This window comes from Rattus norvegicus, chromosome 13 (assembly GCF_036323735.1).
Source record: "Rattus norvegicus strain BN/NHsdMcwi chromosome 13, GRCr8, whole genome shotgun sequence".
NCBI lineage: Eukaryota > Metazoa > Chordata > Mammalia > Rodentia > Muridae > Rattus > Rattus norvegicus.
In genome coordinates this window covers 52,173,436-52,190,574 of record NC_086031.1, presented here as the reverse complement: position 1 = coordinate 52,190,574, position 17,139 = coordinate 52,173,436, and the positions used below count along the sequence as shown (strand labels likewise).

Below are 17,139 nucleotides of genomic sequence, written 5' to 3'. Positions count from 1 at the left end.
TATTTATCAGGGTTAGACAAACAAGCCCAAAAGGCAGACACACAATATTTTGTAAATAGATAGGAGCGCCATCCCGTTTAGCCACATTAGATGGAAACTTGAGTAATTTTAGTTCAACATTAGTCTGCTTCAGAAATGAATGTAGCACACCCCCCACCATATGTCAAGACTAGCTTTAATGAACACACATCTTTTGGAAAAGAACAAGTACCTAGAATACTTATGAAAAATAGTGGGCAGGACTAGAGTCCTTTAAAGAAGCCAAAACATCAGGACAGGTCTTTATTTAGGGGCTAAGACAGGAATGAACTGAGCACTGAGAGAATCCTCTCTGTGTTGGCCAGAAGGAACCGGACTCAAGTTACAAAATTTGAAATCTAAAGAACCATTTTGTATACTCTCTTACATTTCAATAACGTTTTTTCGCTTCATTCTTAAAATCGTCATGTTCATATGACTCAATGAAAGTTAAGAGCCATGCTGTCCTTAGCCTAAGTATTTCAGAGAAGAAATATAGTGTTTATGAGAATCCGATAAGTCAAAAGTTATATTGATGGGACAGGTGAAATAGAAATTCTAGGAAGATTAAACAAAGGGCTACTTATGTCCTCTGTTTCATTGGACATGTACTTTATGCATCTTTCAGTGTGGCTTTTCCAGGAATAAACTGTTTGCTTTTATCCCAGTTTCTTTTTTAGAATCTTCCACTAGTCTATTTTGCTGCATTTCCATTCTGATTTTTTTTATCTACTGTACTGTCTACATGTAAGAATATTTGGTAGAATTAAGCATGTCTATTTTTTTATTTGAGTTCTGCATAGTCTAAAAAAAATCTGTGTTTATACTGAATCACATAATTAGGGTAAGGACAGGATGAGTTATTAACGATTTGAAGAGTTTCTCATGTCGGCAGCTAGTATAAAGTCCTTCTCATCACATAACTGTTCAGCTTTCCAAACATCATGCTTGCACGGGTTTAAGGAGGATGAAGGGGAACTTGGGTGATATCACACATCTTCTATTCTCCCAAACTATGAGCTGGTAACTGAATTGAGCCTCCACTCTCGAATGTGTTGAAACTGCCTTAAAGACCAGTAGAAGCCAGTTTGCAGGCCATAATCTCTGACAGCCATCAAAATGAGTTGTCAAAATGAAGGCTGCTCATCGTCTGCTCTCCCATGTTTAAGGTGCAATGCCATGAGACCCAATTTAACTACTGAGGAGATTTAGCAGGATCGTAGCTCCATTCAGATCTTTAAACTATGCACACTGGTTCAGGTGAAAAGCCCTATTCAGAATGCACAGGTCTAAAGTCTTAGAGATGAGTGCTTTTAAATCTAACCCAACACTTCATCTCACCATTTCTTCATTGAACTGTTTCAGAATCTCCAAAAGTTAGACATTAGGAGAAGGGAAATGGATCCAGTATTTACTTCTCTTGTGTTATCAGGGGATTTTTATAATGTTCTGTATAAAGTTAATTTTTAAAATATTGCCTAATATCTCAAGAGTGTCGTTCACATGATAGAAGTCAGCTAGTGCGATTTAAGACGCTTTGTCAGCAAACCCACGTGGGCTGCTTGCTATAATTACACTTGTATTTTTTCCATATGTTCTGTTTTGAGGAACTGCAGCTTTATGCCACCAACTTACTGAGTGACAGCAGAGCTCCCCTCCCCCAGTCACCGGGGAAGAGGAATTTTCAGCGTTGTTCATTCAAAGGATTGATTTTGAAGGGCTACTAAAAGCAATGTGCACATTTTGACACTGTGATGATGTTAGGAGTCATTGTGTATATCTTCTAAATATGATCCTTTATTTGTCTCTTTTGACACTGCAAAATCCCTTGGCTATTAATATGTGTTCAGTAATTCCACTGGGGTGAGCATGTCCATACTGTTTGAAATAGTGCCCACAAAGACACTTTAGAGGATATCAAGTCTGAAAATTATCAGTGCATTTCTTGTGTCATTCTCAAAAAAAAAAAAAAAAAAACCAAAACTGGTGGGAATGCTACTATTACTTTATGGAAAAAAAATAAATTAAAGCATTTAATGGAAGAAGATGCTCACTTTTTATATAGAATTTGTTTCTCTGAGACCTCAACACATTTGCGTTCATAAAGAGGCCAAGAGTGATCATGTAAAGTATTATGGAATGTGTTCGTGAGGGTTCTTCACTAGAAGAGAATCAATACAACGTGTTTAACAATAGTTAGATTAGCTAACAGTCTGAAACTGGGCTGTCCTTCAGCGTCTATCTGTCAGCTGCAGGGCCATAAAAAGAAGAAGCTGTTTGGTTCAAGAGGTTTGTAACCTCAGAAAAGAGGGACCACGTTCCATTCACGAGTGAGCTCTCTCTAACCAGGACAGATCGTTCTCACTCATTCCACAGAAACATGTAGCAGTTGTGTCTCACAACACCTCTCAGACATACAAATGTGACTTATCAATTTCTAAGGTCTCTCTTAATTCAATCAAGGTGATGATCAAGATTAACCATGACAGAGCCTTTCAACCAAAGCTTGAAATACTTAGGAACTCAATGCAAATATTCCTTTCTAAATATTAAGAATCTCCATTAATTACTCATTTTTTAAAAAAATGTCTTCAGATTTATTGTTCGAAGTTTTCATTTTTGTTAGAGTAAGTAAAAATTCAAGCTTCACTGAATGACAGACATAATGAAGCCGTGTTTTGATGCAGAATGCTTGTGAAGTCGCATAGACAAGCACATGAATTCGGGTCACTAAATAAAAGCCAAGCAGATCTGGGAATCGGTACCCTTAAAGCCTGGCTATTATCCCATTGATGAAGGCATTATCCTAAAAACCAGACACCATATAAAAATATAGCAGGGTCCATGCATAGGACATGGTGTCTGACCTTTCTTGTGTTCAGCCTTCTCAGAGAGAATTCTCATTACATTTAAAGCAGACTAGAGCTAGAAAGCAACAGCAGTGTACCCCAGCTTTGGGAATTCTGAGAAATAGATACCATTAGAGAAACTACATTTTCTCACTTACTCTTGAGACTTCCATTGTGATATTTAACATCAAAATTTAGCATTAAGTATGTGTTGCATCTCTTTTGATTATGGTTCTCGAAAGCCCAAAGACACATTCAAGAACAGCAGAGAAAGATCGTCCTGAGACAAAGATCAGGTTTACCCCACCAAGGGCATTCAACTACTACTACTCTCCAGAGAGCAGGTGAAGTGGTACAGGCAGAGGTCAAAGTCTGGATTTCAAGACCTAAGCTACATCTGGGCTTCATTTCCCTTACCTGTGGTCATGGCAAGTGGCTTAAGTTCTCTATAGTTCAGTTTTCTCCAAAATCCTATGATATGACCATACCAACTTCACAGCTACGATGATGGCTAAATCAGTTAACGTATGCATCATATGAAATGCTGATTGCCACATGTAGAGAGCCATTGATCACTTTTTAAATTTTTATTTTTCTTGAATAGTTTATGTATTTAGATTTCAAATGATATCTCCTTCCCCCCCTCTCCAATTCCCGCTCTTCCCTCCCCCTGCTTCTATGAGGATGCTCCCACTCCCACCCACCCACTCCCACCTCAACGCCCTGGTATTCCCCAACACTGGGAAAATGAGAAAATTGGAGGTCCTTCGTAGGACCAAGGGCTTTTCCTACTATTGATCCTGGACAATGGCATCCTCTGCTACATATGCAGTTGGAGCTATGGGTCTCTCCATGTGTACTCATTGGTTGGTGGTTTAGTCCCTGGAAGCTCTGGTGGGATCTGGTTGGTTGATAGTGTTGTTCTTCTTATGGGGTTGTAAACCCCTTCAGCTCATTCAATCTTTTCCTTAACTCCTCCATTTGGGGTTCCAGTGCTCAGTCCAATGATTAGCTGGAAGCATCCTGATCTGTATCAGTAGGACTCTGGTGGAACCTCTCAGGAGACACCCATATCAGGCTTCTGTCACCAGGCACTACATGGCATCAGCAATAGTGATTGAGTTTGGTGGCTGCATTTGGGATGGATCCCCAGGTGGGACAGTCTCTGGATGACCTTTTCTTCAGTCCCAGATCCACTCTTTGTCCCTGTATTTCCTCCTGTGAGTATTTTGTTCTCTCTTCTAAGAAGGAATGAAGCACCCACATTTTGGTCTTTCTTCTTGAGCTTCATATGATCTGTGAATTTCTTTCTTAAGTATTTCAAACTTTTGGGCTAATACTCACTTATCAGTGAGTACATATCATGTGCGTTTTGTGTGTGTGTGTGTGTGTGTGTGTGTGTGTGTGTGTGACTGGATTACCTCACTCAGGATTATAATTTCTAGTTCCATCCATTTGACTTTAAGAATTAGTCATTGTTTTTAATAGCTGAATAGTACTCTATTGTGCAAATGTACCACATTTTCTGTATCCATTCCTCTGTTGAAGGACATCTGGGTTCTTTCAAGTTTCTGGATATTGTAAATAAGGCTGCTATAAACATAATGAAACATGTGTCCTTGCTATATGTTGGAGCATCTATGGATGTCCAGGAGTTGTACAGCTGGATCCTCAGGTAGTACTATGTCTGATTTTCTGAGGAACCTCCAGACTGATTTCCAGAGTGGCTGTATCAGCTTGCAATCCCACCAACAATGGAGGAGTTTTCCTCTTTCTCCACATCCTTGCCAGCATCTACTATCACCTGAGTTTTTGATCTTAGCCATTCTGACTGGTGTGAGGTAGAATCTCAGGGTTATTTTGATTTGCATTTCCTTGATGACTAAAGATGTTGAATGTTTTTTTAGGTGCTTCTCAGCCATTTGGTATTCCTCAGTTGAAAAACTTTTGTTTAGCTCTGTGCCCCATTTTTAAATTGGATGATTTGATTCTCTGGCGTCTAACTTCTTGAGTTCTTTGAATATATTGGATATTAGCTCTCTGTTGGATGTAGGATTGATTAAGGTCTTTTCCCAATCTGTTGGTTGCCGTTTTGTCCTAATGACAGTGTCCTTTGCCCTACAGAAGGTTTTCAGTTTTGTGAGGTCCCATTTATCAATTCTTGATCTTAGAGCATAAACCATTGGTTCTATTCAGGAAATTTTCCCCAGTGCCCATGTCTAGACATTTCCTCACTTTCTCTTCTACTAGTTTCAGTGTATCTGGTTTTATGTGGAGGTCTTTGATCTACTTGAAATTGGGCTTTGTGTAATCCACTATATAAACAAACTCAAGGGAAAAAAAGCATGCTCATCTCATTAGATGCTGAGAAGGCATTTGACAAAATTCAACACCCCCTCATGATAAAAGTCTTGGAAATATCAGGAATTTAAGGCCCATACCTAAATATAGTAAAATCAATATACAGCAAACCAGTAGCTGACATCAAACTAAATGGAGAGAAACTTGAAGCAATCCCACTAACATCCGGGACTACACAAGGCTGGCACTCTCTTCCTAACTGTTCAATATTGTACTTGAAGTCCTAGTCAGAACAACTAGACAACAAAAAAGGCAAAGGGATAAAATTTGGAAAGCAAAAATTCAAAATATCACTCTTTGCAGAGGATATGATAGTATTCTTAAATATCCCCAAAAATTCCACCAGAGAACTTGTAAACCTGATAAACAACTTCAGCAAAGTGGCTGGATATAAAATTAACTCAAACAAATCAGTATCCTTCTTCTCAAAGACTAATAAACAGGTTGAGAAAGAAATTAGGGAAAGGGCACCCTTCACAATAGCCACAAATAATATAAAATACCTTGATGTGACTCCAACCAAACTAGTGTAAGTCAAAAAATTCAAGTCTCTGAAGAAAGAAATTGAAGAATATCTCAGAAGATGGAAAGATCTCCCATGTTCATGGATTGACAGGATTAATATAGTAAAATTGGCCATCTTGACAAAAGCAATCTACAGATTCAATGCAATCCCCATCAAATTCCAACTCAATTCTTCATAGAATCGAATGAGCAGTTTGCAAATTCATTTGGAATAACAAAACACCCAGAATAGAGAAAACTATTCCTAACAATAAAGACCATCATGGGGGAATCACCATCCCTGACCTCACATCTATGGTCACTTGAACTTTGACAAAGAAATTGAAACTACCCAATGGAAAAATGACAGCATTTTCAACAAATGGTGCTGGTTCAACTGAAGGTCAGACTATAGAAGAATGCAAATTGACCCATTTTTATCTCCTTGTACATTGATGACTTTTGGGAATTATTATTGTCATGATATCATTTTATGTTATCATTATAACTCCTGTCTAATAACATGCTGATCAAGATGTCTTTGCTATATTTTTTCTACTCAAAATATCAAAATATCAATATATGCCTAATGGATGTCCATCTACATCTTAAGATACGTCCATGTTTTTGCTTCTCATCCTTATGTATATTGTAAGCATCTGCTATGCTAGTCATGTCTGTCCATAATTTCATAACATAATGTTTTGTGGCAATTCAGCTTGGAAGTAGCATGCTTGTATAGTATGTATAAATCTACAGATTAGACCTTAACATCACCAAAATAACTAAAGTTTTCTCTTTCAGTTTATTCTATTTCACTCATCTTTCCACGCAAAAACCTAGATTCCAGTATCACAATAAACTCTTCTCTCGTTCTTATGGTCCCATCAATCACTAAGCCTTAAAACAATATGAACTAGTAAGCTTACTTACGGGTGATATGATGGCTTCTTCACTAAAAGTCTACTGCAGTAGCTCCTGTTGACTCTCTAAGTTCAGAGTAAAGTATCAGAAAGGGTGTGAGGAAAACATCCATTCTAAAGCATTATAGCTTAGGGTGTTGGAGTCTTCTCTGGGGTCTGTGTTATGTCAGAAGAGAAGATCTTCACAAATGTGTCTAAGTTTATTAAATATTCCATTCAGCACATTAGTGATATGAAGTCATATCTATGAATAATTTGAATTTATTCAATGACTTTTTGATATTTTATACTTTCTCATATGTATAATTAAGATATATATATATATCCCTCTTCATCTCCCCCCTCCCACACTTCTATGTGCCTCTCCCAATTTCGCAGCCTCCTCTTTAATTGTTGTTACAGTTACTTATACACATATATGGATAAACATAAAAAACAACCTTCTGAGTCCATTTATTGTTACACGTGTACATTGTGTTTGTGTGTGTGTGTGTGTGTGTGTGTGTGTGTGTGTGTGTGTGTGTGTTAGGCATGATCACTTGATATCAGATAACAAATCGGAAGATCATTCGTAGCGAAGATGAATTATCCTGACCTCAACAACTGTTAATAACTTGTAGCGCTTTGTTTAAGGTTGGACCCCCATGAGGTTGTTCAAGTCTCATTAGGTAGACAAGTTGTTGAGATTTTGTGGCTGTAGGTTTCATTTCATAACTAGAAGACACAATTGTCCAACAGACTTCATGGTCACCTGGCTTTTACAATTTTTCTGCCCTCCCCCCTTCCCCCGTTCCTTGATGGTCACTGAGCCTGAGGTGCAGATCCATCAACTGAATCTGAACAATCTCCTGTCAGTTGTCTTCTGAATTTTGACTGGTTATGTCTTTATGTATTAGTCTCCTTGCATCACAAAAAGAAGGAATGAGAGCTACATTTGGTTGAGTGTAATGATAAGTTTTCAGAACTTAGGCAGTAGACTGGTTTGGGAAGTTCCAGAGGTAGCATTCTTCTAGACTGTATGACCAAACTGACCAAACTTACCACATGTACTTCTTTGTGTAATTTTTCTCCTGTTAAGTGGGCCTTAAGTCCAATTAGACAGCTCTGACTTACTACCAAAGTGTGAGTGCTACTATTGTACAGTTACAGATGTTGTGCTGTGCTAGTCTCTTTTGTGGTTCATAGGAATTCACAGATAGGGCTATTGATTGCTTTCCTCTCTTAGCAGTTTGCATATCTGGTACCATGAAAGCCATTCCTCAGGGAAGAGACTTCTGGATCAGTTCCAGCTCAAGCTCTGACTCTTTTGTTTATAGTATATGTTTTCTTTAGCAGTAGGGACTTCCCTTCAACTTGGGGATAAATATAAAGTAATAGTAGCCGATGTCCTCTTCAAGCATTCTTAGTGTTATATGTTCCTCATCCCACCCTATTCTTCTGTGTTATCCTCCCTACCCCCAATTAAAGTCCTCTCCAATTTCCTCTCCTCTTCCTTCCTGCCTGTCCCTTCTCTAGAAACCCCCTCCCCTGTCTTCTTTTATTGTCCTCCATTTTGCAATTACTCTAGGTTGTATACATATATCTGGAGGTTTGGAGCTAGGAACACAGATGAGAGACAACATGCTGTGTTTGTCTTTCTGTTTAAATTCCCTCAATATTTGGAGTCTGTCTGGAACCACATTACGTAAACATCATGTTATCTGCGTAGGAGTTCTGACTTTAAGATACATACTAACTTAGGTTTTCTTTTTAATTCTAGAAAAATGTGAAAATTTGGCTAATGATGTGAACAGTTTTGAGGTGAAAAACCTGAGGCCTTATACAGAGTACACAGTGTCTCTATTTGCCTATGTTATTGGGAGGGTGCAACGAAATGGCCCTGCTAAGGATTGCAACTTTCGGACAAAAGCAGCTCGTAAGTTTTTTGCTTTTATACTTCTTCCATGAATGCTAAGGGGCACTGGATGACATTTTTATGTGCAATGCATTGATCTTTCTACTTCCTCTGGGAAAAACATTAACCTGGCATGTTTGTTAGCTTCTAAAATTTCAAATAATTGAAAATGAAATTATTTAACCACTGCTAATCAAGGTTCACTGTATCTATCAGATATAGTGAGGGGGTTAAAGGAGCAAAGCTGGAGACATCACCAGCTTATGTGCTCCCTAAGACTTTAAACCCTTAAGCACCCCAGTAATCTAGATGAAAAATGATCACGTTACTGTCTAGAAACACAGATTGTAGCTAGACACTTAATGATGTCCTACACAACCCCTTATAAAACATTTCGGGGTTGGGGATTTAGCTCAGTGGTAGTGTGCTTGCCTAGCAAGTGCAAGGCCCTGGGTTCGGTCCCCAGCTCCGAAAAAGAGAAAAAAAAAAAACATTTCATAATAGAGAGCAAGATTTGGTGCTTAGTTTATGTCATGTTTTTCATTGGAAATTTCAATGGTCGGACATTCTCACAGTTTGTTAGATTGATCTTCAAGGTAACTGCTTGGACTCAATTAGGAGAAAGGAAGAAGAAAGAGTCCTGGAGAAAGATGGAGTCTATGACTACGAGGACCCAGTGGGCACCGGATTCCTGGAGAAAAGATGTCTTCAGTGCTGAAATCCTCTCCATCTCACTAGGGCTCACATAATCTCATCATTAGCTCAAACACATTTGATATTTGATAACTACAAGAGAACAAGAGTCAACTTCCTTTAATGATGTGACCCTTGATAGGCCCACCATACACTAGGGTGAGCCCCAAGCCTAAGAACTAGCTTGATGGGGCAAGAAGAAGCAAAGGAAGAATCTCAGAGTTGAATGGGAATGGGCAGAGGGGCAGAGCAGGTGGGGAGAGAGAGGGCTTGGCTTTGTATATATATTAAAAGGCTCAAATATTTATTGCATGACATTCGCAAGGAACGACAGTATTGAGAACTTTCTAAGTCCTACAGCTATATGCTCTTGCTGCCTTCCCATGTTTCTGGGATAATAAAGCCAAGAGAAAGTGACTAGTTGCTTAAAAATCTCACTTGGTGTTGAGTAGGATAAACAGACCCATGAGAGGAGGAGAGCCTGGGCTGAACAGGAGAACTTACCTGTTTCTCAAGCATCCTTCCCAGCCCCCTTCCTTCTCACTTCTCACTGTTATTTCTTTCCACATTCTGTTGCTTAGTTACTGTGCAAACACTTAGGGCTTCAAGCATGTCTTATATGTTAATAATGAATGGGCGCTTTATTTTTACATGCTTTAAAATAATTTTGAATCTGTGTTTCCGTGATGATGCAGACCAACACTGAAAATGGTTTACATCGTATTCATGCTTCAAGGTATTTTAACTTCCACAGATCAAAACATCAAGGTAACAAATGTTTCTTTATTTTGATAGGTCCAGGCAAAGTCAATGGTATGAAAACCTCCCGGGCGTCAGACAATAGTATAAATGTCACGTGTAATTCTCCTTATGAAATTAATGGCCCTGAAGCGCGTTACATTTTGGAAGTCAAAAGTGGAGGTTCTTTAGTTAAAACTTTCAACCAATCCACATGTAAATTTGTTGTAGACAATCTCTATTATTCAACTGACTATGAGTTTCTGGTAAGGTCATGTGTTCCATAATCACAACCTTCACAAGATATATTACAGTGTTTAATACTTAGTACTTGCATGGCATTAATGACAGTGGTCGCATGGACTTATGAATCTCTGATGACTCGTGAAATCAACATGTTAAGACATCAGCAATTTGACATCAAGCTTTTCTCTCTAGAATGAAAGGCAATGTTTAATGGCAATTTTTTCTTAGCATATTTGCCTTTCAAAATTACTTAACTGTAGGGAAATCACTTTTTGTGTGCCTGTTAGGAGAAATTTTCTGAGTAGCAGATCTTCTCTTTGCCAAGTATTTATTTTCATTAAATTTTCAATTACAAAGTCGTAGGTGTGCTTTGAGGGTAGAAAATTCTAAAATAAAGTAAAAAAAATACATTCAAACATAAAGAAGCTTGCAATACCCACTGTTTCACTGTGAATCAATATTATACAGATTGTTCTGGTATTTATAATGATAATTTCTATGCAGTAGATAAACATAACCATCTTAAGACAGCCTGGAATTTTTTTCTGTATTATTTTATCTTTAATATGTTTGGTTATTTAATTTCCAATGGAGTTCTAACATAAAGTTTTTATTATATCCTACTAATGACAACTATATTGATCTGCAACGTAAACAGCATTTAGAAAACAAGTTTATGAATAAATGGCCACCTTTCTTAATGTCTTTAAAAATTTCTAATCAGTACAAAGGAAACTTAAGCAAGAAAATCTGGTTTTGGCTGCTAGTTTGAGGGAAGGTGTCATGGCAGGAGCCTGATATAAACTGCTTACATTGCATTTGTATTCTGAAAATAGAGAGTGATGGACGTTAGTGCCCAGCTCACTATCTTACTATCCCTCCACTTAAAGTGGACCATTGAGTGGCGCTGCACTTTGGATTGGTTTTCCCTAAGCATTTAACACTCCTCCTTCATGCACATACCTAGAAATTTCTCTCTTAGGTGATCCCAGATCTGTCAAGGGGACAATCAGTGCTAACTATCATAAGTCTACTTGTGCATAACTTTTATGCATAACCTTCCACCTATTGAACCCACATCATCTTCACCTTTCAACTTGCTCACACACATTTTCCACCAAACTTCATATTTTCATGTTTCTCCTCTCTCTTACCGGAGATCTGAATGAGTTCTCTATTACTCCCAGCCATGGACAGAATCTAGCCAGGTTCTTTGTCAAAACGTGTCACGCACATGATACACTCAGCCCTGGACTGCCCCCAGCCTCTGAAAATCCTTGTGCTGGGTCCTTACTACTTGCCTTTCTCTTGGCACTATGGTCCTCGGATTCCTATCAGATTTACACATTATGTTCTACTTAAAAGCATTCTAGGCCTTCTCTAGAATGAAACTCTGAACTCTTCTATCTTCTTTGCATAAACCAGTTCCAAAGGAGTAAGAATCATGCACTCAGGTGTATCAGGACAATGCTGCCATTCCTCAGAGGCAATTTTCTTTGTCACTTTTTACTTTATTTATGAAGGCACATGTATATGTGAATTTGGGTACAGAGGTACTATAGTATACATACATGGAAGGTAGCGGGCATGTCTGCGAAGTCATTTTCTCCTTCGACTAGGAGTTCAAGGGATTGAATTCAGGTTGTAAAACTTGTGTGGCAAGCAGTTTAATCTGCTGACCCAACTCTTTAGTCCCTGGTTTTCTAGTTACTTGTCTCGTTGCTATATCTAAATACCTGACAAATTAGGGTAATGATGAACGAACTTATTTTTGCTCATAGTTGGAGAGAGTACAGTGCATCCTGGTAGGGAAGGGAAGATGGGAGGAACCTGAGGCAACTGGCCAAGTCCAGTTTGTCTTTATTATTGAGTCTCCTTATTATTTACTACTACTAAATAATAAAAGTTATTTATTATTTAGTCTAGCATGGAATGGTGCTATCCACATTTAGGTTAGGTCTTACCCCTCAATTAACTCAATCTTGACACTTCTTTACAGATATGTCTTTAGTTTCCCACCCAACCCCCATAGGTGATTGTAGATCTTGTCAATTTGACACTTAGCATTAACCACCACAGTATGATCTTGACAGTGGACTTTATTTTTTCTTTGTCATTGTTTTGCTTTTATTATCATCCCAAGTGTTTTTTTTGTAGATCACCTTCTTGGATTATAAATTTTAACAAGTAGTAGCTCACAGGTTGTGGTTCAGCTACTCTGGTATTCAGTACATGCCAGAATCCTGAATAAGTAGGCTCTAACACCAGTGACAGAATCGGTTGCTAGCAAGAGGGAGGGCAAGCAGGCAAAGAGCAAATATTTCCCTCTTCCTTGTCCTTTGTATACATGGCTTCTTGGGTTTTAGTTAATTGCAGATATAGTCGAGTTGATAACCAGGAATGGTCATGAGAAGTAGTTTGGAATCATATATATATATATATATATATATATATATATATATATATATGCATAAATGCATTTGTGGAGCTTAAAATTTTATTCCTGTGAATTTTATTGCTTTATAAGAGATACTTGACAAACTTTTATTTATGAATATTGGGAAATTCTATACTCACCAGTCATCTGTTTCTGCACCCCTCTCAGTTTTCTTTGATATTTAGTTTTCTTTATTTATATTACATTTTACGAGCTTTTGGTGTTTATGGTGACTATTTCTACACTGCGATTTTTCATGTATTTTACCCATAAAAATATGTGCATTCTATACCCAACTCTTGTAGACAGCAAGTTTGCTTTTAAAATAAAATCTGAGCATACTAGTATATTAATAGACAGCTTTAATTTGTGTCTATTGATTGTACCTTAAATGATTAATTTTTGTTTTTTATTTTGTGAACTTTTTCATTTGTTCTTCCATTTCTATTCATTATTTACATCATTCCTAAGGTTGATAAACACTTTTCTATCTTTTTAACAGCATTGAGCAAAATAACATTAAAGTTTAGATTTAACTCAGACGTTTTTGATGAAAACAATCAGTGTTCTATAAGAAATAATGTACAAAATTTTGTTTATGAATATTGCCATACACATTTATAGTAGAAATTCTTTTCTTTTTCTTTTTCTAACTGAAATTTAGGTCTATTTTTACAATGGAGAGTACCTGGGAGACCCAGAAATAAAACCTCAATCAACATCTTGTAAGTCATCATGGCCTATTTTTTTCTTACATTTGTTTGAACAAAACTGTTTGATTTTGCGTCCATAGATTGATTCATTAGTGGTTTATACGTATTTTATAGATGTCTGCAACTTACGAAAATTACAGTATCATAAAAGTCAAATTAATAAATTTGATGTCTTCGTCAATATGTGAATGTTGCCTTCATCACAAATTTTAAGAGGATTTATTTGCACAAATATTTTTGGTAACCTTTTTAAATGAGACTGCTTTCTTGACTGCAATGTTCAAAATATATTGCTACTGATGTGTCTGCTGATTCTGCTCTACTTCCAAGATACCTTAAGTATCTAGGGCATCATTATTGGCAATAAAACACACACACACACACACACACACACACACACACACACACACACCACACAAACAGGTTTGAGGCTGTGAATAGCTACTTTTCTCTATGTTATACATGCTCTAAATTTACCGGAACCAAACTATTTACCTCATTTCAGGAATTAAGGAACAGAGGTGCAGAGGTGGTAGGTTTCTGGCCAAATTCCCTTCTAGGAAGTAAGACCTAAAGTTGGAGGCTCAACAGCCTGGCTCTGGGGTTCAAACCATGATGTCACTTCATGGGTATATTATATTTCCATCATGTGCCTGAAAAGGACGGAATGTAACACAGTATCAAGATAGTACCCACAGTGCTTTGCTCTATTTTCCCTATGAGTGTGATGCACATCAGTTCTTAGTGAAAGCTCAAGTTAGGGAAAGCATTAATCCTCACTGTCAAATGAAATAAATTTTGTCTCCTGGTTAATTGGTTTAATTCCCCAATGAACATGTACAAGATTTATCTTTGTGTGATAGAAGCTTTTATGAATCCCTTAGGAAGCTACCTACTTTTGTGCTGAATGGTAAACTATGAGTTCCTTTCTAAAAATGTAATAACTACATTACCTCATTGATTCCTTTAAAATGAGTCTCTGAAAGGGAATTAAATCTAAATGATAGTTTTCTACAAAAGTACATTATTTAATGAAAAGAAATGGAAGTACTCATCTGTATTCTAATTAGTCTCTTTAAATATAAATGTCTTGGGAATTTTGAAATAACAGAGTCCAAAATTACAAAATCAAGATTTTAATGTATTTCATTTTATTCTAAAAGTTTTGCATTGACTCCTCAAATAAACAAAATAATTTTAAAATTCTAGTTCATGAAGGTTATTCTTGATCTAGCAAAGTACTTGAAATAATAAGCTCTCCTGTGTCACTTTTTATTTCTAGATAATTCTAAAGCACTGATTATATTCCTGGTGTTTCTGATTATTGTGACATCAATAGCCCTGCTTGTTGTTTTGTATAAAATCTATGATCTGCGTAAGAAAAGATCCAGGTAAGGCACAATTAATTATGAGTTAGGAGGTAATGGTTGTTGTTGCAACAACGTTTCAAGCTGGCATTCATTGCCTGAGCAGTGGACTGGAGAAGACAGTATGAACTTAGTTCACGTCTGAATATTGATTCAAAGACTTAAACATGGAATTATTGGCTTTCTGTAAGTACTTATATTCACTATTTGCTAATGGTATTCTAAGCTTGTTTTAATAATAATAATCTGTGTAAAGAATGCGTATCTTTTCTTTTAATACTCAGTAGATGAAAGCGATCTGGGGATAGCAAATGCAAAGGCGAGAGTTATGGGCAGTGTGTTCGTTTCTTTGCCTAAGAAGATAGAAATTTATGAAAAGAAATGGGAGATTTCACTTAATTCTTTCTCATTCTTTTGACATTTTCAGGCAACTCTTGGTCACTTTCTTTCTTCCCATTGCTTTCTGCACTCTCCCCAAGTTCCTGTTTTTCCCCTCCCTTTCCCATCCTTCATCCTCTTTCTCCTCCTACCTCTCCCCTTCTTCTGTGTTTCTCGTCTGTACTTCTCCCCCCACTTAGTCCATTTATAAAATGATATTTGCTCAGTTAAGCTGAGTGCCAGATAAATTGCCCTGTTCTGACAAACTCAGAAGCTCATTTTATTTTGTCTTCACAGCAATTTAGATGAACAGCAGGAACTCGTTGAAAGGGGTGAGTATGGATGATTTTGACTGCTGAGTGTTGTTTCTCTGAATCGGAGTCCACCTATTTTAAAATAAGGGCTGGGCATCTTTAACTCAACCTGGGTTTTGTCCAACAATATAACGAAACAAATTGACTTGTTCCAAGAGCAGCCATCTATGTGATGATTTCAATCACAATAATATCATAAATATTATCGGTGTCATTGAGAATGCCACAGGGACAGGACATGGTTCCTGTTCTTCAAGGGTTGGGAAATGAAGAGAGGAAGCCGGGTGCACTGATGAACAAGAGCAGAGTGGTAAATGTTACAGTAATGCAATGTACACGGTTCTGAAAAAAGATCAAATATAGGAAATTGTCTGTGGGGAGGGCAGAAGCTTGGTTTGCTAAGACTGCTGGGAAAGACCAGACCAACTAGTGAGGAAGGCAGATAGTATTCCACAGTGGGGCCGTGATACGGAGTGTCTTCAGGTTTTGCTAGGATGGGATGGGGGACCCTCCCACTGAAAGCAAAATGATGAATAAGATGAGACACTTTATTAATAAAAAAGGACACGTCTCCCTCCAATTGTTGTATAATTTCTTTAGTTTTTAAAGACAAGATCCAATAAAAATCATTAGAGATATTTAAACTGTGCTTGTAATAAAGTATTCACTTTTTCTCTTACATTTATGACACTGAATTTGAAAACATCTTTCTTGTGTTGCCTCCTGTGTGAAGGGTTTCCTTCCGACAACAGGAGGTGCCAAGCTGTGCACAGCGGCTTTTGGGCTGGCTCTTTGGAGTCCCTTAGTTGGGGTCCCAATTAGAGACTGTATCATACCTGTCATGGATATATTTGTTCACATCTGTGATGAATATCCTTCCATAACCAGGGTGCAGACGTTGGGAAGGCAGGGAGGTTCTACTTTATTTCAAGGCTTTCTCCTCTGTACCTGGGTGAAGTCAGTGCATGTCAACGAATAGATCACATGTCTGGAGTGTTAGTCCTGTTAGGGTGAGGGGAGAGGGAGGAAAAGAGATAACCATACCTGGGCAGAGGGGCTTACAGTTTTCAGAGTTAAGGTGGATTGGAAGCATCAGATGTTTTCTCTTGTAATTAGTACAACTTACAACTAGGAATACTTTAGAACTTACCCACTCAAAGCACAGACATCAAGTAAGCCTGGATGAGATCCAGACATCTCCCACCAACCAGAGGAACTAGCCAAAGTGATAATTATGCTTGAAAAACAAAGTTTATTATGAGCAGTAAGAGGAGTACTCCACACTCATGGACAGTTTCTTTCTTCATCTGACAATGTGGAGAGGTAACAATGTACCCAGAGCAAGAACCAGAAACAGGAGATGGGACACTTGGAGAAACCTTTGCTCGTGTGGTGGCACAAATTTCCTTAGCCTTTTAAACCCGTGGTTTCTGGGACTGGATGGACAGCTCAGAGGTGAAGAGTACTGGCTGTTCTGGAAGAGGACCTGGGTTCGTTCCTAGCATCCACCTGGCCATTCCCAGTTGCCCTAAAATGCAGTTCCAGGGAATCAGATAATGTCTATCTGACCTGTGGGCATGGCATACAAGTGCTGTATGTTCATGCATACAGGGAAAACATATACACATAACTCATTTATAACAACTATATCTTGTTAAAAAAAAAGCCCTGTATTTTGTCAAGTCCCATGTGTAAATATAGCTA

General features: G+C 37.8%; 1 protein-coding gene across 8 annotated transcripts in view; it reads left to right on the top strand.

The window, feature by feature from the left end:
• The window catches only part of Ptprc (protein tyrosine phosphatase, receptor type, C), a 112,094-nt gene that overhangs the window by 69,236 nt on the left and 25,719 nt on the right, over positions 1 to 17,139 (top strand). For all 8 annotated transcript variants that reach the window (XM_039090347.1, XM_006249912.4, XM_008769534.3 and 5 more), the window contains 5 exons: positions 8,415 to 8,570; positions 10,038 to 10,246; positions 13,328 to 13,388; positions 14,659 to 14,767; positions 15,419 to 15,453. In XM_039090347.1, the coding sequence (XP_038946275.1) occupies positions 8,415 to 8,570; positions 10,038 to 10,246; positions 13,328 to 13,388; positions 14,659 to 14,767; positions 15,419 to 15,453 (570 nt within the window). The remainder of the gene's footprint in view (positions 1 to 8,414; positions 8,571 to 10,037; positions 10,247 to 13,327; positions 13,389 to 14,658; positions 14,768 to 15,418; positions 15,454 to 17,139) is intronic.